This window comes from Primulina huaijiensis, chromosome 16, assembly GCF_012295235.1.
Source record: "Primulina huaijiensis isolate GDHJ02 chromosome 16, ASM1229523v2, whole genome shotgun sequence".
Lineage (NCBI taxonomy): Eukaryota > Viridiplantae > Streptophyta > Magnoliopsida > Lamiales > Gesneriaceae > Primulina > Primulina huaijiensis.
This window is the reverse complement of record NC_133321.1, coordinates 18,623,168-18,646,297: the sequence shown is the minus strand read 5'-3', so window position 1 is coordinate 18,646,297 and position 23,130 is coordinate 18,623,168. Positions and strand designations below refer to the sequence as shown.

General features: G+C 35.6%; 4 protein-coding genes and 6 non-coding genes across 10 annotated transcripts; 2 read left to right on the top strand and 8 right to left on the bottom strand.

Annotated features, from left to right (window-relative positions):
• The first annotated feature begins 959 nt into the window (after positions 1-959).
• On the top strand, positions 960-4,692 carry LOC140961616 (nudix hydrolase 19, chloroplastic). The gene is made up of 6 exons (XM_073420260.1): positions 960-1,641; positions 2,445-2,585; positions 2,668-2,772; positions 2,915-3,014; positions 3,874-3,966; positions 4,305-4,692. The coding sequence occupies exons 1-6, from the start codon at positions 1,081-1,083 to the stop codon at positions 4,589-4,591; spliced, it is 1,287 nt and encodes a 428-aa protein (XP_073276361.1). The 5' UTR covers positions 960-1,080; the 3' UTR covers positions 4,592-4,692.
• Positions 4,693-6,291: 1,599 nt separating this feature from the next.
• LOC140961524 (proline-rich receptor-like protein kinase PERK15) lies at positions 6,292-9,727 on the bottom strand. The gene is made up of 8 exons (XM_073420101.1): positions 9,062-9,727; positions 8,267-8,827; positions 7,946-8,032; positions 7,773-7,843; positions 7,570-7,646; positions 7,143-7,290; positions 6,885-7,046; positions 6,292-6,757 (listed from the first exon to the last, which is right to left on the bottom strand). Exons 1-8 carry the CDS (start codon positions 9,663-9,665, stop codon positions 6,464-6,466), a joined length of 2,004 nt encoding a protein of 667 aa, XP_073276202.1. The 5' UTR covers positions 9,666-9,727; the 3' UTR covers positions 6,292-6,463.
• A 1,441-nt stretch (positions 9,728-11,168) lies between these two features.
• Positions 11,169-14,416, top strand: LOC140961206 (pentatricopeptide repeat-containing protein At4g18975, chloroplastic). Its single transcript, XM_073419571.1, has 8 exons — positions 11,169-11,324; positions 11,791-12,073; positions 12,156-12,257; positions 12,381-12,457; positions 12,691-12,787; positions 12,910-13,053; positions 13,612-13,824; positions 13,989-14,416. The coding sequence occupies exons 2-8, from the start codon at positions 11,954-11,956 to the stop codon at positions 14,229-14,231; spliced, it is 996 nt and encodes a 331-aa protein (XP_073275672.1). The 5' UTR covers positions 11,169-11,324; positions 11,791-11,953; the 3' UTR covers positions 14,232-14,416.
• An 11-nt stretch (positions 14,417-14,427) lies between these two features.
• Positions 14,428-19,046, bottom strand: LOC140961205 (probable chlorophyll(ide) b reductase NYC1, chloroplastic). Its single transcript, XM_073419570.1, has 10 exons — positions 18,451-19,046; positions 18,081-18,159; positions 17,800-17,935; positions 17,005-17,079; positions 16,712-16,907; positions 16,435-16,503; positions 16,145-16,284; positions 15,885-16,007; positions 15,084-15,276; positions 14,428-14,914 (listed from the first exon to the last, which is right to left on the bottom strand). Exons 1-10 carry the CDS (start codon positions 18,826-18,828, stop codon positions 14,732-14,734), a joined length of 1,572 nt encoding a protein of 523 aa, XP_073275671.1. The 5' UTR covers positions 18,829-19,046; the 3' UTR covers positions 14,428-14,731.
• An 892-nt stretch (positions 19,047-19,938) lies between these two features.
• Positions 19,939-20,086, bottom strand: LOC140962205 (small nucleolar RNA snoR136). The gene has a single exon (XR_012172486.1). It is a non-coding gene; the product is annotated as a small nucleolar RNA snoR136 (small nucleolar RNA).
• Positions 20,087-20,151: 65 nt separating this feature from the next.
• LOC140962209 (small nucleolar RNA SNORD25) lies at positions 20,152-20,237 on the bottom strand. The gene has a single exon (XR_012172489.1). It is a non-coding gene; the product is annotated as a small nucleolar RNA SNORD25 (small nucleolar RNA).
• A 265-nt stretch (positions 20,238-20,502) lies between these two features.
• LOC140962199 (small nucleolar RNA snoR77) lies at positions 20,503-20,621 on the bottom strand. Its single transcript, XR_012172480.1, has one exon. It is a non-coding gene; the product is annotated as a small nucleolar RNA snoR77 (small nucleolar RNA).
• A 105-nt stretch (positions 20,622-20,726) lies between these two features.
• Positions 20,727-20,827, bottom strand: LOC140962226 (small nucleolar RNA snoR1). The gene has a single exon (XR_012172505.1). It is a non-coding gene; the product is annotated as a small nucleolar RNA snoR1 (small nucleolar RNA).
• Positions 20,828-21,231: 404 nt separating this feature from the next.
• LOC140962224 (small nucleolar RNA snR60/Z15/Z230/Z193/J17) lies at positions 21,232-21,321 on the bottom strand. Its single transcript, XR_012172503.1, has one exon. It is a non-coding gene; the product is annotated as a small nucleolar RNA snR60/Z15/Z230/Z193/J17 (small nucleolar RNA).
• A 270-nt stretch (positions 21,322-21,591) lies between these two features.
• Positions 21,592-21,690, bottom strand: LOC140962225 (small nucleolar RNA Z43). Its single transcript, XR_012172504.1, has one exon. It is a non-coding gene; the product is annotated as a small nucleolar RNA Z43 (small nucleolar RNA).
• Between the last annotated feature and the right edge of the window lie 1,440 nt (positions 21,691-23,130).

Below are 23,130 nucleotides of genomic sequence, written 5' to 3'. Positions count from 1 at the left end.
ATATATGTATATGTTTAGGCCCCTACGTGGTGTTAGGCTATTGTAAAACTTATTTAGTTAGAGTAGTATCTTGTGAGACGGTCTCACGAATCTTTATCTGTGAGACGGGTCAATCCTATTGATATTCACAATAAAAAGTAATATTCATAGCATAAAAAGTAATATTTTTTCATGGATGACCCAATTAAGAGATATGTCTCACAAAATACGATCCGTGAGACCGTCTCACACAAGTTCTTGTTATTTAGTTATTATAAGTCAATCAATAATTAAATTGAGAGAAAGAAAAGGTTGAGCCGAAACTACTTGATGATATTGAATCATGTTTTATGAAATTAACACCGTCAATTTTAATATTATTCGTGTATTGAAATATTGACTCTGAATATAGGATTGAAAAAGTACCAAATATAATAAGAATGAAATGGAGAGGGCCGAAGTTGTTATATTTTACCAATTTGGCCGTTTTATAATAATAAATAAAAGAAAAAAAATTTGAAAAACAATCGACATTCAAAATTCTATCAATGTTCGAAACATTTGTTTTCAACTTTCTTCGATGGATCGTCAATAATTAATCATTCTACTTAATGAATCGTTATTTGAACTTTCATGATTCTATAATTTTTTTATTAAGTATTAACCCATAGAAAAGTTATGTTCATTGAATTTTTTATTTAAAAAAATTATTGCAAACAACTATGATCTTTAAAAATGACAAAAAAAATAATTCTTCAAAAAAATTGACAAAATTATCTTACTTAAAAAATGGTAAAATATCGTCAAAAAGTTTAAAAAATATGTCCTTGAAATATTTAGTTTAATATAATTTTAACATAAAATGTGTGAAAAAACATAGTAAAAAAGTTGTTATCAGAAAAATATTTTTACAATAAATATAAATTATAGTGGAATTTTCTAAATAAATCAGACTTAAATCCTAATTTTTGAAGCGAGTGGTCGTGGCATGGAAGCATTCGAGCAGCAAGAACACACTTGTCAACCCCACGTTCCACAAACTCAATCGACTCATCGCCATACGATCAAACCAAGTATTCAAAGAATTTGATCTCTGTTATTATGCTCTCGGTGTCTTTTGCTTCAATCGCCATTTTCTTCTCTAAAACGCAAGTCAAACAGAGTTACAGCCCACTCTTCCTCAACACAATGAGCCTCTATTCTCATGCTTTTGCCGGCAACCCCATAAGAACCAGAACACCCAAACAGACCGAACCTTTTTCCCCGCAATCGGCGCTCCAAACCTTAAAGACCCTCCTTTCGAGCCAATCCCACGAGCCCATCTCTCCTGATTTCAAGGTTTTGCCTTTCAGAAAGGGCAGGCCTTTAGCAGGCTCGGTTTCGGAGAATGGGCATAGTTGGCACCTGGGATGGTTGAATTTGGGTGAGTGTAGGGGTTTCTTGGAGAATTCTGAAGTGGGTTTGAGTGAGGATTCGTTGGTTTATTTGGGGTGTAAATACGAGGATGATGCTGTGTACTGGGCTATCGATGTGTCCGAGGCAAGTAAGTTGGTGAGTGAATTGGGTGAGAGACAGTTTTGCTTCGTGGAGCTGAGGACTCTAATGGTAGCCACTGATTGGGCTGATGCCAAAGCCATGGGTGAGCTTGCCATTGCTGGGCACGTAAGGTTTCTTCACCACTTCTACATGTTTATTAACTCAACTTATGGAGAGTTCTGCCTGCTGTTTGATGCGAATTAACGTGCGGTTATAAGGAAGAAGATGAGTTTATAACGAGTTCTTGAAATTATACAAGTTTTATAACCACTTGTGTCGTTTTTTGTTTGTCTAAAGATGTGTAATCTATTGGCAGTTAAAATAATCAGGATTGATCATCGAGTATGAGCTGTTGAAGTCAACTAATAAAATTAAGTTAGAAAGCGGAAAGCTTCTCGCTTAGGACACTCTTCATATTAGTTTGTGATTGATTTTGATGAAGTGACATGCTTGGCCTAGTAGAGTCCTCCACACTGACCACACATCATTCCACACCAATCATTACCCAATCCTAATATAACATAGGGAAAAAGGGGCGAGGAAAAGAAGGTAAGAAAGCTCGTTGGATTCTCCCCTTCCGCTGGAGCATTCATTTTTTCTAAGGACAATGGAATTTTAAATGGGCTTGGGAATTATTGCTCTGTAAAACAGCGATTCTTGTTTCTTAACTGAATTAAAAAATATATTGGCTTTCATTGTGTTTAATTTTGGAAGTGTAGCCTCCACTTTTTGTTTCCAAGTTTTGGGAGATGCTGTATGCAGCAAGTATTCGTCTCAGTGTACTGAACGTACATGAAACGGGTGGTCCACTATTTTTAACCAGTTCTATGTACATCCTCTCATTTTTCTGTCTCTTGGTACTCAAACGCTGAAGTAACTCTGCGATTTGCAGACTTGTATTTGAAGTTTCTGACTTCTTATTTTATCAGGCTAGAGCCTTGCTAGAATGGCATAACTTATCTCGTTTTTGTGGGAGTTGTGGAGCTAAGGCAGTCCCCATGGAAGCTGGGAGACGGAAGCAGTGTGCAAACGAACTGTGCAAAATGAGGTTTTATCCTCGTGTTGATCCAGTTAGTATCTGACATTATGACTCTGCCAAAAAAAATATGTTTCTAAAACCAATAATATGTGTTCCTTCCATTGTGCCAACAGGTTGTTATTATGTTGGTTATAGACAAGGAAAATGACCGTGCATTACTAAGTAGACAGTCAAGATATGTACCTCGTATGTGGAGTTGCCTTGCAGGCTTTATAGAGGTCTGTTTGTAAGGATTTGCCTCTCTTGAATTTCTACTCCATGCTCTCTAAATCTATCAAATTTCCAGTTATTTTCTTTCTTCCAACCCAACCCCAAGTCCCTCTCTTTTCCCGATTTTATGACCCTAATTGGTAAAACTAGCCAGGAGAAAGCTTAGAAGAGGCATTAAGGAGGGAAACGTGGGAGGAGACTGGCATTGAAGTTGGTGAAGTTGTGTACCACAGTTCTCAGCCGTGGCCTGGTTCGCTACTTCTTTTTATCCCCCTCCCCCCCTCTCTCTGTGTTTGGCGTCAGTTTTTTGAATCATGGAATTACCTTTATTTAAAATGAACAAATGAAGATAAAATACATTTCATAAAACAGCCCTGAACTTTTCCATTTGGAATATAGTTAGTCTTCCTTTTGGGAAAAGAAGGAAATAAAGGATACAGTTTACATTGGATTTCAGTATCTTAATACTTGCCTTGTATGTGCATAACTGCATATTACATTTACTAGGCTTAAAGTTTTCATCTTGTCATGATATTCTTAAATGATGAGTGCATTTTGAGTATTGGCTTGTTATTTAAAACAAGTACCACAAAATTAGACCATTATGATCCTTGTTATTGAATGGCTCTTAAGTCCCAAAGCAATAAATGGGTAATTTGGGCTCTATACGGGTTTGTCAAGTGAGAAAAAGAAATGGCATGGTAGATCTGAAAATTACTTTCATTTTTGGATTATGGAGTATAAAAAAAATTCACGGAATGTTCCTGTCATAGATCGCTACATGTCAACTTCGTTGCGTCTCATTTGGTTTTAACTGATGGAGCTGTGAGAAGCATCAAATTATGGGGTACCACCGGTTTTCAGACACTGACTTTGTCCACACAGTGGAATCAAAGAGCAAGAGGAGCAAATGTTGAAATTTACCCAAATATTTGGTTCAAATGCTATATTTAATTTAGCTGACATGCTTTCTAAATCAGTCCGATTGGCTCTGCCATTCCTGTTACGAATTTTTTTAAGGCTTGCTCTAAACAGTGTGTGGCATGTGTTTGCAAATCTCATCTGGTATAGATGCCTTAATTGTACTAGTTTCAATTGTTTCGCCTCAGTTGGACCCAGCAGCATGCCATGCCAGCTAATGGTTGGGTTCTTCGCTTATGCTAAATCGGTTGAGATACAAGTGGATAAGGAGGAGCTAGAAGGTAGGTTTTCAAACTACACTTCAAGTTCTTTATTTTCTGTCTTCTCCACATCATTTTAATTGTCAATCACACACAATTTTCCGTATTATAATTGTGGCCGGAGATCTACAATGAGCCAAGCCCCTCACAAGCAACTATACTAAAACTCGAATCTAATTCAAGAACACTCAAAGACCAGATTAAATTCGAAATTTTGTACTAGTTGGAGATCGAGCTCTACTATTGTTTCAATTTGATCTTGAGCGGGGGTCAACTCGACCTGGATGCACCCTAACTTGTTTATTTACCACGGAATGAACTTATTCTGAAGTACTGATAGCAATGTCACCTATGTATAGATGCTAAATGGCATAGTAGAGAAGACATAAAGAAAGCTCTTTCATATGCTGAATACAAGAAGGCTCAGAAAAGTGCAGCTGCTAAAGTGGAACAAATGTGCAAAGGGGTCGAAAAGGGACAGCAGTTGTCTGCAGATTTCAGCATCGAAAGCGGCGAGCTTGCTCCTATGTTTATTCCTGGACCGTATGCCATTGCTCATCATCTAATCACTTCTTGGGTCAATCAGGTTGCTCCAAAGGGTGTCGAAACACAGAAACAAGAGAGTGGTTCTCAATCGAATTTGTAAACTTAGAAGAGGTATCCATCCTAATTCTGGAAAATAAGCATATTTCCTGAACTTTTGATAGTCGCAAATTGCCAATTCATTTTCTACTTTTTGTATGGTTATTTCGTTTCTATGTATAATTCTATACCTCGGAACAGTATATTTTTGTTGGATGAAGAATAACACTCCCACTATAATATTTAACGCTAGATGCACAAAAAATACTGGGTAAATTATCAGTACCTTATATAAAAAATTGAAAATTAGTTTGTGTGTGTAATATAGTAAATAAAGGTACGATTTGGTACGTGGTATGAGACAAATATTATGGAAATAAAAGTAATATTTTTTAATAATAAAATATATAAAAATGATAGTTAATATACTGATTGATTTGATTCATTAATTTGATTAAATTTGAGATAATATGATATTATCGTTTTGTCATTTTGAAAATATCAATAAAATATTTATAATATTATTTATTAAAGGTAATATTTTAATTTCAATTCAATGATTTGATTGATGTAAGATAAATAATTGATGATTTGATTGATGTAAGATATAAATAAATAATATAGTGCACCAAACATGATAATAAATTGGATAAAAATATGGATAAATAATATAACGAACCAAACTATATCAATATTTTATAAGATTAAAAATTAAATATTATTCAAACTATATAATATGTTTATAGAGAGATGAAAAAAATGGGAGATAATTTAAATTCTAATTAAATATTATATTCGCTAATGAGTAAATTTCGAAAAAGAAAAAAAACAAAAGGGAAACCGGCCGGAGAGAGAGATTTGCATGAGTTGTGATTTGGTGAGAAGAAATTCCATGAACGGTGGCTTTCGACTTTAATAATAAATTACCCAAATTTGAAGGACAGCCATGTGCATCACCAATCACGCCATTTTGCTGGCAAACGCTTTTTCCCCACACTACTCATAAAAATCAGATTTATTTCCAATATACCTGTAATTTGTTTTCATTAAAAAGTTTGTTGATCTTTTCTTTTTATTAAATCACATGTAATTTATTTAAATGGTTCGATTTTATTTTTTTTATGACGATAAAATTCGCAGTCAGTGTCTTTCAGTGTGCATTAAGTATATTATATGTGAAATACTCGTCTAAGAAAATATTTATAAGAAAAATTGAACTTCAAGCTATTGATCAAACATTCACCTACTCCACCACCTCGTTATCGTTATCCATTCAAGAGCGATTCACTGCTTTTTTTATGTGATCAATATATGTCTCACATAACATAACGACGTAATTCAACAACACGTCTCATAAATGATCGATTTAGATTTTAGAAAAATAAAAATTCATCATTTTTTGAAGATACTGGTTCTTTGTTTTGATGCCATAATTTTTTTAAAAAAAGACTTTTCATAAATGTTCATAAAAATATCTAGAAGTCACACTCACAACAATTGCAGACAACGACTACATCAAATGGATGAATATATTATAAATATATTCCAGCTGGAGACTTTGAATCAAAATCAATTCAAACAAAAAACAAAAAAATGAGATGTATGGTCAACATTTTAGGTGAGGCGACTAATCCCTACCCACTAGCCTGACTTACATTAGGAAAAAGACAGAAACTTGTTTAATTATCCCATTGTGATACCATATCCATTTCTTCAATATATCCGGTTTTATATGTATATTACTCTCAAAGCTCCAAAGATGTACACTTTGTAACAAATTAATACTCAAAAATCAAGAATCGATGGGAAAAAAAATGGAAGAAACAAATTCTGTGTGCAGCTTCATCTGAGCAAATATGTGCCCTCCCTATCAAGTTCCCTGAACAAATAATGTTGTAAAGATCAATTTTTTGTACACAAAAATCGAAATCTATTGTCACCGTGCACCCTCCGTTTTCAACTTGCCCATCTCCATTTCTCTGGTTTGTTGGGCTTCACCGCTCGAGCTGGACGGATATAATCCGTATTCGCTAGTTGGATTACTGTATTGGCCACTGCTTCCATAGTCTCCGCTAGCCAGTGCCAATTTCCTGAACTTTTTCATGTCATCGTTGTATTGGGTGGTGTCGTAATCCGAACTTCCATGAGAACTGTACATGGAGCTGTGCCCCGGTTTGATTCCTTCATTGAGATCGGATAGGGATAGGTCTCCTTCCAAAGCCCTTACCACCTGGTCAAATGGTGGAAGAGTTTTATACAATATAAAATATAATGAAAAGTGAAAGCAAAACGACACAATATGCTCAACCCGGAATATTAAAACCTTAAGTTAAACCATGAAAGAAATGTATCTTCACCTGGCTCATCCGTGGCCTGCGCTTAGCTGAGTGACGCACACAAGCAGCTGCACAAGCTACAATGCGAGCCATCTCGTTTTGATTATAATCCCTTTGCATCCGTGGATCAACGAGCGTATCAAAGTTTCCATCTTCCAGTGCTCGGGTGAGCAATGGTCTTGCCTGTATTACAAAAACCTTTCGGTTAATGTTCAAACAAACATGGATTTGGTTGAGGTCGAGAGCTGATGTAATATAGTTTTGGGAGTGAAAACTCACCCAGTCTACCAAACTATCATCCATGAAAGATTGACTGGTGTCAACCGGACGCCGTCCAGTGATCAATTCAAGAAGCATGATCCCAAAGGAAAATACATCGGACTTTTCAGTAAGCTTTCCAGAGCTAGCATACTCTGGAGCCAAATACCTGTATTATAGGTAAAAGTTAGCATAAACTATAAAGAACATCCAACCATAGTAACAAAGCAGTAATACGCTTCAGGTGCAGCGAGATTAAGTTTCAGAATAATAAGTCAGAAAAAATTATAGCTAATGCACAATAATAAAGGCAATCATTGCACAAGCTTCCAAAAACGTTTAGTTAATACAAAACTAAAAGAAAAGAGCAAGAATGCCAAGATGTACTGATCTGACAGACTAGTCACAACGACATAGCAGCAAGAATGAGAAAATGATTTGATCATACCCAAAAGTTCCCATCACTCGTGTGGAGACATGAGTATTCGCATCGGAAGAAAACTTAGCGAGGCCAAAATCTGCAACCTGAGAGAACAAGTTGTACGATAAATTTTTAGTTTAATATAAAATTGGATAATTCCTTATCAATCACTTGCCCTAGAGTACAATTTTTTGTGCTAATATTTCAATCATGAATGCTAAATACTGTACCTTTGCTTCAAAGTTAAAATCCAAAAGAATATTGGAAGCCTTGATGTCTCTATGGATGATTTTTGGATGACCTATCAGAAATATATCGTCTTAGAATAATAAAATTTTAAAGAACAAAAAACTTATTCCATTATCCCATAAGTCAAATAATCCGTCTATACATGAAAACTTACAATCTTCATGAAGATAAGCAAGTCCTTTCGCAGCACCTAGAGCTATCTTCAATCGTGTGGGCCAATCCATTGTAGGTCTTCCGTTTCCTGAATGTAAAGATTTGCATGTTTTTCAATAACATGATAATTTATACCTTTAAACATAAAACCAAGACCAAGAAACATAAAAATGAAATGACAGCGCAGAAGAATTAGACATAATGGGACTATGCTATCAAGCAATGAGACCAAAAATTTTCAATGTATTCTACAAACTCAACCTTTTCCTAGCCAATAATATTCCAGCAATTAAGATAAGTACATCAGTTGAATAAAACTAACCATGCAAGTGAAATTCCAGGGTGTCATTTTGAACAAACTCATACACGAGCATTCTCTCCGACCCAGTGATGCAGTATCCAACCAATGAAACAAGATGCTTATGATGCACTCTGCTGATGATCTCAACTTCAGCCTGGAACTCGCGTTCCCCTTGTCCACTTCCAGCCTTTAACTGCTTAACTGCAACCTCTTTACCATTTGGCAGCACTCCCCGGTGCACATAACCAAAACCACCTTGCCCAAGAAGATTGGCGGTTGAGAATCCGTCCGTTGCCATTGACAACTCATCATAAGTAAAAGTGCTTTTCGAAAACCCTAAAAACATTCCTGGTGAAGGCTGCGGAGCCGGAATTTCGGGGCCTGAATGATGGGAACCAGAACCTCCACTGCTGCTCATGTACCCTGGTGGCGGAGGAGGTGGTGGTGCACGTGCTGGTGATTGAGGTGGTCTCGTGAAACCAACCAGCGGTGGAGAATGTTTAGGTGGGATTGTGACAAAATGATCACCTGGTGCTGGTGCACTCTGCTGCCAATTGTGAATCGGGTTTCCATACGGCTCAGCTATATCAAACACCAAAAATTATCAGAAATTAGCAAGTAAAAGTCATGCTTGTTAAAGGGTATGGAGATAAAATTAAACCACGCAGAAACTTGAAAATTTTATTCAAATTCAGCCATTAGCATTTTCTAGAACCTCAGACTTGAAGCTGCCTGTAAAAGATTTCTCCACTTCGGCAGCGACGTACTAGTTGATAATTCGAATGAAATTTCAAGAATATATGTGAAATTAATTACCTTTAGGCCCAAGGGGTGGTGGAGGAGGTACGTAGTAATCAGATTGTGGTCTTCTTCTCTTTTTCTTGCAGCAAATGAAAAGAAGAGTCAAAACCGCAAGTATTACAACGCCTCCAATAGCTATCCCAACAACCAGTCCCGTCGATACCCCCGACGATGACCCACCATTAGAAGACGGCGCAGCCGGGGGGGATCTCGCCGTACCTCCCGATGGCGGAGGTGGAGAACTCCTACCTAATGGCACTGGCGGGGAGGGAGGGAAAGGCGGCGACGGAGGTGATCTTGATGGAGGAGGGGGTGTTGTCGGGGTGAGCGAAGGCAGCGGGGGGGCCGGAGACGTGTCGGATGAAGGCGGAGGAGGAGAAGTGGAGGGTGGTGGCGAACTGACCGGAGGAGATGGAGCGGGTGGGGGATTGGTGGCAGGTACAGGCGGGGGCGGGGAAACAGTGGCAGCGGGTGGTGGGGAGTTGACGGGAGGAGACGGAGCGGGTGGCGGCGAGGTGACTGGTTCAGGCGGAGGTGGAGAGAAGGTTGATGCCGGTGGAGGAGAGGTGGCATTGGTTGGTGGAGACGGCGGAGACACCGCCGGCGCAGGCGTAGACATTTTATGAGGAGTGTACAGAGATAGGTATTAGCTTTAGTTTCTCAGAGACGTGTAATGAATTAGTAATAAGGGAAGGAGAGAAAAATAGTCGTTAAGCGCGTCGTATTTTTTGGGGTGTGAATGTGTCTTTTTCACACGCTAATTCAATCATTATTTTATTTTATTTTATTATTCTATTAATTACTATTTTAGAAAATTGTAATTTTAATATGGCAAAAACTTGCGTGAGACGATCTCACGGGTCGTATTTTGTGAGACGGATATCTTATTTGGGTCATCCATAAAAAAGTATTACTTTTTATGCTAAGAGTATTACTTTTTATTGTGAATATCGGTAGGATTGACCCGTATTACAGATAAAATTTCGTGAGACCGTTTCACAAGATACGTACTCTTTTAATAAAATACACTTGCATTTGCTAATATTAGAAGCTCGACTCATTTATCTTTTAGTATCATGTAAATTATCCACATTTAAATTATTGGAATATCAGTGTAACATCAAAAGTCATGTATAATTTGAGAGACACCATCACAAATAAAAAAAAGAGTAGGTCTTTTGTGGACGATCTCACGAATCTTTATCTGTGAGATGGATAAATTTTACCGATATTCACAATAAAAAGTAATACTGTTAGCATAAAAAGTAATACTTTTTCATCGATGACCTGAATAAGATATTTGTCTTGAAAAATACGACATGTGAAACTGTCTCACACGAATTTTTACTATAAAAAAATAAAATAATTGAATTTACATTTTCGGATGACTCATATGCATATCGTTTCTTTATTGAATTTGCTCGATCGGCCGCGGATTTTATAATTGAATACGATTCGAATTAAAATGAATGCAAGAATGTGTCAATATAGCCAGTTGTGTCGGAGGTCAATAAACATGTTCTTAGCCAAAACAAATAATTTTATTGCTAAAAACATTTGATAAATAATTTTCCCTCTGAATTTTGTTTTCCGAATGGTAAAATTTAATTAAGTTTGTCTTAATTTTTGTGTGTGATCGCACATCTACGTACTCACATTAAACATATAAATTATACAAGAAAATTTATAAAACATACAATATAAATATAAAATTGATATAATTAATTAGATTCTAGCCTTTTATAGAATTGATTCGAATAATTTCAATATTAGGTCTTTCATGTGTGACTCACATATTTTTATTCTTAAGACAGATCAATCTTGTCCATATTCGTGAAACATGTCCATATTTACAATAAAAAGTAATGTTTTTCATAGATAACTCAAATAAAATATATATATCTTATGAGTTTTTGTGATATTGAATATTGTTTTTTTAGTGTTTTCATAAAAAGATGGAATGATATAAATTACCTCAAAAACCACTGAATTAAAAAAAAACTATCTAAATCAAACTTATGATTTTTTTAAAAATTTTAAAGCTAAAATTTTCTCTTTACCTGCGTAATTTTTTCAATATTCCACTATCGTTATTTTGCTACGATACGCTACAGTTTAAGCTCTTCGAATAACGCTTTAGATAAATGACAGCTGACCCAAGGAAGAATATATACATCCAATTGCTCCTCCCTATCTGGAACTCCGCTGTTCGCAAGCACACCACTTAAGAGGTTTGGATTCGTCGTAGCATCGTAAAAGCTCGGGGGTCACATTGAAAGTTATATGTTTTTTTTTTCGAAAAATTGATGCTTTATTAATTTACTTGTCATGTTCTTTGATATCTGTTAATAAATTCTATGTTTTCGCTTATTTCTACTTCCGGGTGCTGTAATTTTTTTATTCTGAGCGATTTCCTTCAGTCCTGGTAATTTTTGGTGAAAAAAAAGATGTGGATGTTTCAGTGAATTAAACTTAATAAGATGAAATCAAATAAATCGTAGTATGATATTGGAACTTAGAATTGGTTAATTATTGCATGGAAGGAAACAAAGGAGCATTCCTCTTTGGTACAGAGATTATGAGATTTTAGCCCGTGCATCTGGTCAATTGCCGGAATTTTTTTTATTTTTTTTTGCATTTGATGAAGTATATTGTTTTTCAGTGATACAATAGTCTCTCTTTGCATTTGATGGTGTTTGATTAAGTCATCAGATTTCATTTGTAATTGAAAATTTTTGTTGCAGTGATGCTTGAGAGCGTATGGCTTGGGCATAGAGCCAAAAGCCGCCTTCTTTAGAGAAATCTTTTTTTTCCCCAAGTGTGGCTCTAGCAAAACGTACATAGCAAATATGCTGCTTGAAGGCCTGAAATAGTAACTATGGATTGAATCCACGTGAATTGTCTCGCATGATAAAAGAAAAAAATGAAGTTGGTAAATTTGAAGAAAGTTCAGTGAACTACATGGTGACGCGTTTTAGTACAATGGATCGGGTTTCCTTTGAAATCTGCTCAAATGCTGAAAAACAGGTTACTTCTTGCTCTTGTCATCCATGCCGCCGCCTCTAATTCCCACGAGACATTAATAACCTGAACATAAAATGCTTCCCAGGTTTTATGCTTTGGAGCAGATTCTCCACTGTGGTCTTTATCCCGCAATAACCGTGTTTCTTCTGTCCTGAAACCTCAGAAGTCCTACGTTTATTATGATAAGGCAAGGAATAAATTAGTTGTATTTAATGTGTAAAGCCTTTTAGCACACACACATACATATATATGTATTGTCTATATCTTGAATTTTTCTTCATTTTTAACTCGAAGTTCTAAATATGCATAGCTAAGGGACGTCCCAGCTCTGAAATACCGCTGTTGTCAAAGTACCCAACCCATAAGTAAATCCTGTACTGGCGAGAAGTAAGTGAATTATGTTTATTGAAAGTATAATATGATTTATATTTTTTCCTTGATTTGATATACATGCTTAACTTCCTTTATTAAAATGACTTGCCGTTTCTACGAGTTGGCTGGGGAATGCGAACATGCTTATGGAGAGTGTTACTTCTATTCATTTTATCTTTTCACATGGTATTTATTTTCATTATTCTTTTTAAAAAATATTACGAAATATTCCTCATGAACGAGTGCAGGAAAATAATTCAAAAGACAAGAAAGAAGGAGCAACACTTGTGGCGTAAGAGAGATTCAGCTGGTTCAGGACAAAAGGCACTGAATCTTGTTAGAATTGTATGTGTAATTTGCTTTTCACTATTTGGTTCTTCTATAAAAGTCGTCATGAGCGTAGAAATTGATATTTAGTTGCATGGTGTCATTCTTTAATATTGAAACTGATTCGACTAATTTAGTAGATTTCTGGACTACCAAGTGAGAAGGAGCAAGTATACAGTTCCCTTGATAAATGGATAGCATGGGAGACTGAATTTCCTTTAATTGCTGCAGCAAAGGCTTTACAAATCTTAAGGAAAAGGAATCAGTGGCTGCGAGTTATTCAAGTATGACACATTCAATCACCCATTTGAGTTTTGTATCCTGTGTGGATTTTCTTAAAAAGTTGGAACTTTTTCCTTACGAAATGTGGCTACAAACTTTATTGCAGACAGTTGTACTTATTGTGATGAATCTTGGACGTCAATTCTGTGTTGCATTTAACTCTATCCATCCACTAGTATTCAGCTTCATTTTTCATTGGCCACTTTAATATATTGGAACATCGCAATTTTATAGCTGATATTCGAGTTATTTATTGTCATGCCATACCCCAGGGCCGTTGGGTGGTAGTTTGTATAAGACTCTGCACGATGATTTATGTTATCAACTATTTCATCTTTGTACTCATTCTTTGAAATTGACTAAATTACTGGAAGCTTCTATTGTACACTCTTATAAACTCATTCACATTGTCGCAACATTCTGGTGTGGGACAAGATATTACTTTATTGACATTTGATTATATGTTGATTTATACTAGTATCTCGGTGATCAATTATCTTGTATTGACTTTTCACTCTTTAGTGACTTTTATGCTTTACTGATATTGCTATCTGGATCAGGTGGCCAAGTGGATGTTAAGCAAAGGGCAAGGAGCCACATTTGCTACCTATGATTGCCTTTTACTGGCATTTGACATGGATGGAAGGGCAGACGAGGCAGCGACATTATGGAACATGATTTTGCATGCGCATGATCGCTCTATATCAAAGAGGCTTTTTTCGAGAATGATATCCTTGTATGATCATCATAACATGCCCAACATGATTACAGAGGTGATTGTTTTCCTTGATTTTGATTTAACGAGTTCCTATTGCATCGGCTGCTATTTCCTCTCTGAGGCGTTTATTTGCATGTAGTTCGTGATTTCTCTTTTTGTATTTTCTTGATGAGTTTTACAATCATTTGTTGATTTCTTTCTCCGATCATGCGAGATCAGGTGTTTGCTGATATGGAGGAGTTAGGCGTGAGGCCGGATGAAGATACGGTGAGAAGAGTCGCACGAGCCTTCAAGGCCTTAGACCAGAAGGACAAGCAGAGACTGGTAATAGGAAAATACGGAAGTAAATGGAAGTACATTTACTTCAAGGGGGAAAGGGTTCGGGTGAGAGCATGTCCAGATGATGAAATTAGCTGTTTGGAATTGGGTGATGAAATTGACTCTGTACATGCACAGAATTGAGCCAAGAAAGAAAAAACTCGCTGTTCTTTCTACACAAAATTCACTCGGTTTGAGCTATGTTTGATGTATTTCCCATCTGGTGTAAATTTTAGTTATATGCTTCATCACCGAATCTTATATTCGGAAAACATGTACTGCAAAACACAATGGTTTCAGTGAAAGAGCAAGAAAATCAATACAGATTAAAAAAAAAGAGTAAGCAAACCCTTCCATAGCCTTTATATATTTCGTTCTGAATGAATTGTGCTCCTCAGACAATAAACATATCGCGTCTTAGAAAAAATAATGAGAAAATATACAGATTACAGACAAGAATTGCAGGATGAACGATGCAAATAATTGTTAAAATGAATAATTACATGCAAATTGAGAATCTAGAAATTAGTTTTGTTTCTGTTGTTTCTGCCCATCGGTTTTCAACTTTTGAGGAAAAGACTCCTTTCCATTTGCAAAGATTTTCTTCTCCGAGAATATGGGCAGCAGAAACGTTTGTGTAGCAATCAGGTCCCAGGAGGGCAATCTGTACTCGATAAAATTATGAACGCGCAAACTACTGAGAGTGAAACGACGGAAACCCAAGTGTTTTCTGTGTACATCTCCATGGCGTCGGTGAAAGAAATACGGGTACGACTCTCGGCCCAGTTACGAAGTCTATCTGCTTCTGCAGCATAGAGAGCTCGTCCCTGAAATAAGTAAACATTCAGCATAATTAAAATTTCATGGATTTCTAATATCAGATTGAGGGAATGATTTCCCAACACTAAATATACAAAACAAGCTCTTATGAAGATGAAATACGAAACAATACACCATGGTTTCAATTAATCTAGACCATGAAGAAGCACTGGTTACCTGATCATCGAACCAACGGCCACGTCGCACCCAGGCCGTGACCAGAGCAAGTAATATTCTTGGAGGAGTCAAATAGTTAATCGCTTTGCCACTTCCCTTTACGACACGCATTCGCGGAACTAAAGTTCTAGCAACTGTCTCGGGAAGCTCACAGATTATGTTAAACATCTGCTTGTTCTGAATACTCGAACCACTGGCATAAATACGAGAATTAGCTTTTCTTAACAGAGACGAGAACCCAAAAAAAATAAAATAAAATAAAACTTATGAGAGAAATGATTAGTATCTCCAACACTGCTTCTCCAGACATAGCAAAATCTAACAATTTACAAAGCCCGAATCATATAAAGATCAAAGAGGACCATTTATTTGCACAGATTTGAGAGAGAGTTGAAAAACACCAGGGATTTTCAGCCGTTCAAAATTGCGTTACCACCAACACAAGAATTCCACACATCCCATGTCACTGACTTGAAAGCTAGAAGACTCGTATAAGATTAACAAGACCATTCTTTGCACAGATTTGAAGAAAGCTGAAAATTACAAAGGATTTTCAGTCGTTCAAAGTGGTGCCACCACCAACACGAATTCTACACATCCCATGTCACTCACTTAATTGTAAGCTAATTGACATTTGCCACCAGGGGCGGATGCAAAACTTCAAGAAAGGGGGAGCAAGACAAGGGAAGGACTGAACAGAATAATTTTTTTTAAAAAAAATCATTTGAAATGAGATCTTCCACCACCACCCCTGCTGGATTACTTCACGATTTGGTGTGCAGCATAGATCACTGAATTTACCTTAATAGCAAATCTGTGAGGACCATGCCTGGGGAGGCTGTGTGAACTCCAACTTTTGATCGCCTCGACTCCTTTAGAAGCGAGGACTGAAGCTGCCTAAGACCACATTTTGTCGATCCATAACTATATTCCCATGAAATGAAATGAATTCATAGTCAGAAAGTTGATATTAACTTTCTAAACAAGATAGATCTCTCATTGACCAGAATTGATGTTATCATTTCGGATTTAGAAAAACACCAACCAAATGCTTAACTTACACAGCAGTCAGTGGGGTACTTGATCCGCCCGACCCTGCACCGTCCATATTAAACACTTGACCACCATTGCTTTGGGTGCTCATGATCCGCATGGCTTCACGAGTGCAGAGTATTGATCCAACCAAGTTTGTGGAAACAATCTGTCAAAATTTCATGGAATATTCTTAATGTCATCGGCAACAAAATAGACATAATGATCCAACAAACTAGTTCCCCTAACTATGGAGAACGACCTATTCCATTCATAGCGCAAAAAGTTCACTTCATTTCATTCGAAGGCAAAGGCAAACCTGTTGAATGTCATCATCACTGAACTGCAGCAGTGGCCTGAAACCCTTGTTTGTCCCAGCATTATTCACCTGTCGAAGAAAAATGAAAGTACCAACCAAAATTTAACAACTGATGGGTACACTATAATGGCATTTTGATGCTCAGAATGTCACAAAATTCATAAAACCAAATCCTGATGACGATAGCTTGAATGCGGGTTATTCCTGTATTACCTCGAAGACCAGATACAAAATAGAGGTGAACCGGAAACCATAAATGACTTATAAAATTGCTTACCCAGATATCAACAAAACCAAGTTCATTGACAGCAAAATTTGCCAACTTTTTAACATCTTCTGGGTTAGAGACATCACATGGGATTCCCACTACTTTTGCATGTCGTAAATGTTTTCTCGATGAAGAATCAGTGGCAATCATCACTTGATTCAGATTCTCTGCTAGTTCTTTGATTGTCTCACTGACAGATTCAGGGCTGCCTCCAGAAGAACCGGAAAATAAATAAAATGTAACACAGAAGGAAAGAGAACCAAACATACTTCCAGTTCTCACCATATTAATTTAAAACTCACCTGCGGGATGTAATGACAACCTTGTCACCAGAAAGTAAAAACTCACGAGCCAAAGCTTTTCCTAGCCCTCGTGTGCTGTATCATCAACAAAATTTATGCATGAAATCATACTCATGTTAGTGAACTTTTTCGTGTTTCAGTGAAAATAAACTAGTGATGTATTTTTCACACGCAAAAAGAACTTTGCAATGATTTGTTCACTTCTTTTTTTTATCAGCCATTTTAAAATCTCATCCTAGAATAACTCTTTTCAAATAATTAATTAATAAATAAATATAAAATGTACAAGATAACACATCCTTCCAACCAATCTTGCGAAACAACATATTGACAACCCAATATAGATCTCGCCATCTCGGTACGAATAAGCCATATAATTTCCATTTACGCTAAATAGTTTTTCGTCCAATCAATAAACCAGTAAATACTATTTTTGAGATCTTTATTCAGATATGTCCAAACTCCACTCAAAATTTGCCATTCTCTCACGAATTTATTTATAGTTAAATCTGGCAGTAACATGGTTAACTAGATTGGAGCATTCCATGCAAAATAAGGACATGAAACTATAAACCCTTGAACTTCGTGGTAGCTCCATGCATCAACAAGTGTCACCAGGCACCATAATGTATGCTCGTGAAACTCACTATATGTTTTCGGCTGGATTTAATTCAAGTACGTAATGAAATTCAACAATAACTTTGAAGCGACAAAATGTTCATTATGCAAAATTTCAAACTTCTCGGAGCAATGAAAACCATATCATATGCATACATTGCATTACAAAAACCATACCTTCCAGTGATGACAACATTGCGTGGACCACAACGACTAACTTCCTCCAACACCATATTGGAACCAATCATAGTCCCAATCACAATTCCTCCTAACCAGCTATACCATATCAATGCATTCATTTGATCATCTCCACCTTCACAAAATTTTCAAGAAACCCGATTCAAAATCAATTACTTAATACAAAATTTTTTTTTCAAAATCAATTACTTAATACAAAAAAATTTTAAAAATTTTTTTGCAGTGTTTCATATCAGTGCACATGGTAGGCAGAAGCTAACCTGACAACTGGAATCCAGTCAGCAGTATAACCCCAGTGCTTAACATGGTCACTATATATCTTCCCATGTGAATAGATAGCTATCGAAAAAGAAGGGAAATTATAAGTGCTTTCTTGTATGTTGGCACAATCACATAACTTCATAGCTTTAATTTTAATGAAACATGAATATGATTAAATCAAGAAAATCTCAACTTATGAATCTGCTAATTTCATAAAACAGATTACTGTATTCTCTCCTCCAACTATAGAGCTCTAGTATTAGAAAATTTTAATCTTGCTGTCACCTAATAATTTTTTTGGTTAAAAAGCAACTAAAAATTAATATTTCTATAGAATCGCACACAACGTCTAAAAAAGAATGAACTTACGGAAAACAACTTCTCCTCCAACTTGACCAATTCTTCTCTAAACCTGCTTTTTGACAGCAAACTAGGCTTGGAAACTCTCCAGACAGCATTCCTAATAGCATCCACCCCTTTGTTCACACTCTTTCTCGAGCCAAAACTATTACTGTCCTGCAATTTTCCAAAACTTTCTTCACTTTTCTCATGCTTCTCTTTCACTCCAAATCCATTTTCAGACCTGAAAGACCTGCACGGCATGACCCAAATCCTTCCCCTGCCCTTTACACAAACTTGGTCCCACATGAGACAACCACGGCGGAAACACAACCGTGTCTGCGGTGGTTGGCCACCGTGGAGGTGGCAATCTAGTGGTGGAAGGTGCATCTTTGCCACCACAGCCATTATGGATGACAAGCCTCACTCTATGCGTGTATATCGCCTTTTATCCCGCAAAGTTTTTTTATAAACCAAGGATGTTTGTGTTCATAATGAACAAAAAAGTGCTCCAATTTATTGGGATTTCTTTTGGTATTAGCAAAATATATAGCTCTGGCAAAGATTAGGTACAAAGTTCGGTAATGGAGTGAAAAATAAGTGTGACGGCCACACACGCCACAGCTAAAAACCTCATCTGGGCTCGCTATAAACTGCAAGGACGTGGCCATTTTTTGTTTGTTTTCCTTTTTTCTTTTTCCCGAGTGAGATCTATATATAAAATGAGAGTTAAATATTGACATCGAAAATGCATTTAAAATGATAAAACAATCGTAAATATATTTTTAAAATAGTTTTTCGAATAAAATGTGATGATATTTTTGTACTCATTTTGTAATTCGATTTATAATTTTTATTATAACTGTATAACTTTCCTTTGCGTAATGGGCACAAATTTCTTGCTTAATCACGCTAACTGATTTGACTTCCACGCTGGAAATATGTTTCAATGAATTACCACCCCACGTTTATTTTGATATACGGGTCCCAAGAAAATGATGTGATCTCATAAATTATTCGAATTTGTTGATTGGATTCTTCAGTTATTTGTAAATTTGATATGTGCAAGCTACAATTTGTGGTTTTGTTTTTGAATTGAGCCGAAATTAACAATTTCGAAAATCCAGCTTAACGGATATAAAGAGTTCAAACATCTCAAGAAACGCTTTAATCACATTCCAAGATTGATTTCATCATTGTCTTATTACATGGAAAAAAAAGGAGCAAAATTGCCGTTCTCATTACAAACTCTAACTTTTTTTTCATTTTTCTTGTGGTAGAGAACTGGTTTGTCGCTTATTTTGAGTTGGTTCTTGTGATGCACCAGATATGGTCTTGAGAAATAATTCCGAATCAAATTGAATCTTTGGATGGCTAATCATTCCTATTACGATGATGCACCGCCATGGGCGACCGAACCATTATCTGAGGCCACTTTGGAGTTTGGTTTAATAAAATAATTAACGTAAAAATAGAAAATCATTCAAATTTGGAAATTTAAATGTGGGAGAACAAAAAGTATGTAGTTCCCCAACGTCCAAATGCATTATAAAACTAAATCACCGGAAAGCGAGAGGAACAAAATTTAGTTCATTCAAAATAATGTCACACCCTGAATATAAAATAAACAAGCGCAACATAATTTTGTTTCATCAAAGTAAACCAAAAAATGCAGAAACAAAAACATGTCCTGAAATTCATTCAAGAAAAAAAATACATTTTTAGAAATTAAACATCTCGGTCCCTTAGATGTTCATAAGAACTGTGATCATATCCACAATCATCACAGGTCTGTAGAGTTGATCATCATAGATGTTTCTTTCTGATCATGTTAACGTTCAAATAGAGATTTACGGAGTATAATTCATTGATTATCGTATACATATGAATGTATATGTAGCTGCTCCTCCAGTTCTTACCCCAAACAATATCAAGAAACTGAATAAGGATGTGTAGTATGAAAGGAGCAACACGATTGGTATCGCTTCAAGGGAACGAGTTGACGGGTAACTGAATATTTATACTGTCAACCAGATAGCGAAGCTTGACCATGGTAGTGGGACGAGTGGGCACAAATCAATTAGTGTTCTTGGGCTTACTAGACCAGCTTCAAGAAACAAATCAGTAAGTCTGAAGAGCAAAAGTTCTACGAGCAGATCGATACCACCCTTCCTAAAATTCAAATAAAAAGGGGGTTGCCTGAAATTCTACTCAATGCATGCACACTGAATAATTTGAAATAAAAATGAAAAAAAATTGTTTTTTTTTTCTAATGAAGACTTCGATTTTGTAAAAAATACGTCAGGAGCTCAGAGAGTTGCTTCTTGTGCTCAAAGAAGAGCCCTTTACAAGACTCTTCTCATACAAGAGGTGTCAGAAATAAATAAAAGCACGAGTCATCTTAGCCCCAGTCAAGTCAAATCAAGATAAAAAGAACAGTTTCATCGAGAAGATTTGCAAATAGCAAAGGTTTTCAAAAAGCAGTCTCAAAAATTGGCGGAAAAGGTTTTTCTTTTATTACGTGAAGAAGAGCAGAAACCTGAAAAACACAAACATTCAAATAAAATAAGAGAGATGGGTTCCAGCAATCAAAAAACATTAGCCTCATTGAGAAGATTAGATTGTCCACACAAAATTCAGACATATGCTTGTCTTTAATAAATTTATAATCATAGGCTAATCTTCTTTAAACTGAAAAGAACAAATGAACAAAAGCAACGAATATGGTAACAAACACACATGGTTTAAGATCCCATTCCACAAACTATATTTGAGAGAGGAATTCCGATAAAGGATTGATACAATTATGATGGGAATCAAAAGATAAGAGCGAAAGACTAAAAACAGTTTTAATCACTGATGAATCATGTGAACTATGCTTCAGATCATCACTTGAAACCCATTCAAAAATTTAAGGAGAAAATGAAAACAGGTCCAAATAATTAAAAGGGAAAAAGATCCAGACAAATATAAACGAAGCACGCAGGAAAAAAATCAGAATATATCTAAGATTCAATAAAGCGGTGGCATCATAGAGCTGGGTTAGATTGATAGTCCACATATGCTATATATAACAAATATATATACAATTAATCGGAAAAAGAAACGCAATCACCGGCCAGAACACATCAAACACTGGACGCAGGAAAAATATATATCGAAAACGATTATGGACTCAGTTTATGGGTGGTGATATATCAGGATGGTCGGCAAGGCATCGAGATGCCGTTACGACGAACGAGACCTTATCACAATTGATCATCATCGCCTAATTATACATAGAAAAAAAGAAACAAGAACCAACATAAATTAAGGTGCTTAATCGAGTGCTTGCATGAACATTGCGGCGCGCGGCGAAGAAAATGAAAACGATTTCCACTGAGTTGCAAGGATTAGCAGTATTTATGGAGTAGCAGCTGACAGAAAGCTAGGGCTTTGAGAGAGTGGGCTGGCGGCGTCTACAAGAATTGAAAAGTCCATCAACTACTTACTTGAATACATGGATAATAAAATTACGGTTGGGCTCAAAAATCTCGGCTCCTCTTAAAATTTGTGTTGTTTGTACTAGTGGAATATAGAACTGTATCGAAAATTATATATTTCATTTTTATCGAAAATTCCGATATTAAAAATATTTATATCAATATTATTTTAAAATTTTTTATATATTAGTATATCAAGACTCAATATATCAAATTTTTCTTATGTATAATTAGCATATCGATTATATCGAAATATTGCGGTATTTCGAGATTTCGATATATATCGAAAATTTTCGAATTTCTTAATTTTACAGTAAGAAAATTCCGATATTGATATAATATCTTATCGAAAATTTTGATAAATTCGGTATTTTAGTTAGGCAAAAACTTGTGTGAGACGATCTCACCGGTCGTATTTGTGATACGGATCTCTTATTTGGGTCATCCATGAAAAAGTATTACTTTTTATGATAAGAGTATTACTTTTTATTGTGAATATGGGTAGGGTTAACCCGTCTCACGGATTAAGATCCGTGAGACGGTCTCACATGAGACTCACTCTTTTAGTTAAAGTAATCTTGGTATATCAAAAATTCCATATTTTCTTTCATCATCCCTAGTTGTTTTATTCCTGAATTATCATTTATTAATTATATTTTCTAATTATCGATAAAATATATGAAATTTAACTATCGATAAAATATATGAAATTTAATCTCAACACATATTTGATATTTTCTTTCATCATCCCTAGTTGTTATAACTATCGATAAAATATATGAAATTTAATCTCAAAAAATAATAATATTAATTTATACACATAAGCAAATAAAGCGATTTATTATGATTATTGACAATGAACAAACTAATAAGATGTAAATTAAGAAAAATAATGAGAAGTAAATTAATGATAATATTAATAAAAATATTTAAAATAACGAATTGACCAAATCAACGACGATAAAAAAATTTCATAAAATAATTTTTAAAAAATTTGGGTTGAGTATAATTTCTATTAAATTGAAATAACCAATCAAACTGAAACGGTTTGATTTTACGTTTGTATTGACAAATTGTTAATTCAATTTGATTTCAGCTATTTTTTTTTTAAAGAAATCGGTAAAATTAAATGAAATGATTTTTTTCAATACAGATTATATGTTTGGACTAAAATATTTGAATTTATGGTTTTGTTAGGAGCTCTTTTTTTTTTTTTTTTTTTTTTTTT

Bases quoted from the DNA above. Each gene is read 5' to 3' on its own strand.
- LOC140961616 (XM_073420260.1), top strand. From the start codon at position 1,081: ATGCTCTCGGTGTCTTTTGCTTCAATCGCCATTTTCTTCTCTAAAACG. The intron at 2,773-2,914 runs GTCTGTTTGTAA...TGGTAAAACTAG, and splicing joins GCCTTGCAGGCTTTATAGAG to CCAGGAGAAAGCTTAGAAGA. The intron at 3,015-3,873 runs GTTCGCTACTTC...GTTTCGCCTCAG, and splicing joins CAGTTCTCAGCCGTGGCCTG to TTGGACCCAGCAGCATGCCA.
- LOC140961524 (XM_073420101.1), bottom strand. From the start codon at position 9,665: ATGTCTACGCCTGCGCCGGCGGTGTCTCCGCCGTCTCCACCAACCAAT. The intron at 8,828-9,061 runs GTAATTAATTTC...TGTTTGATATAG, and splicing joins ACCACCCCTTGGGCCTAAAG to CTGAGCCGTATGGAAACCCG. The intron at 8,033-8,266 runs GTTAGTTTTATT...CTTTACATTCAG, and splicing joins CCTGGAATTTCACTTGCATG to GAAACGGAAGACCTACAATG.
- LOC140961206 (XM_073419571.1), top strand. From the start codon at position 11,954: ATGATAAAAGAAAAAAATGAAGTTGGTAAATTTGAAGAAAGTTCAGTG. The intron at 12,074-12,155 runs GTTACTTCTTGC...AATGCTTCCCAG, and splicing joins GCTCAAATGCTGAAAAACAG to GTTTTATGCTTTGGAGCAGA. The intron at 12,788-12,909 runs GTATGTGTAATT...CTAATTTAGTAG, and splicing joins CACTGAATCTTGTTAGAATT to ATTTCTGGACTACCAAGTGA.
- LOC140961205 (XM_073419570.1), bottom strand. From the start codon at position 18,828: ATGGCTGTGGTGGCAAAGATGCACCTTCCACCACTAGATTGCCACCTC. The intron at 16,908-17,004 runs GTGAGTTTTAAA...TTCTGGAGGCAG, and splicing joins GTTGTCATTACATCCCGCAG to CCCTGAATCTGTCAGTGAGA. The intron at 14,915-15,083 runs GTAACCAGTGCT...TACTTATTTCAG, and splicing joins GCCGTTGGTTCGATGATCAG to GGACGAGCTCTCTATGCTGC.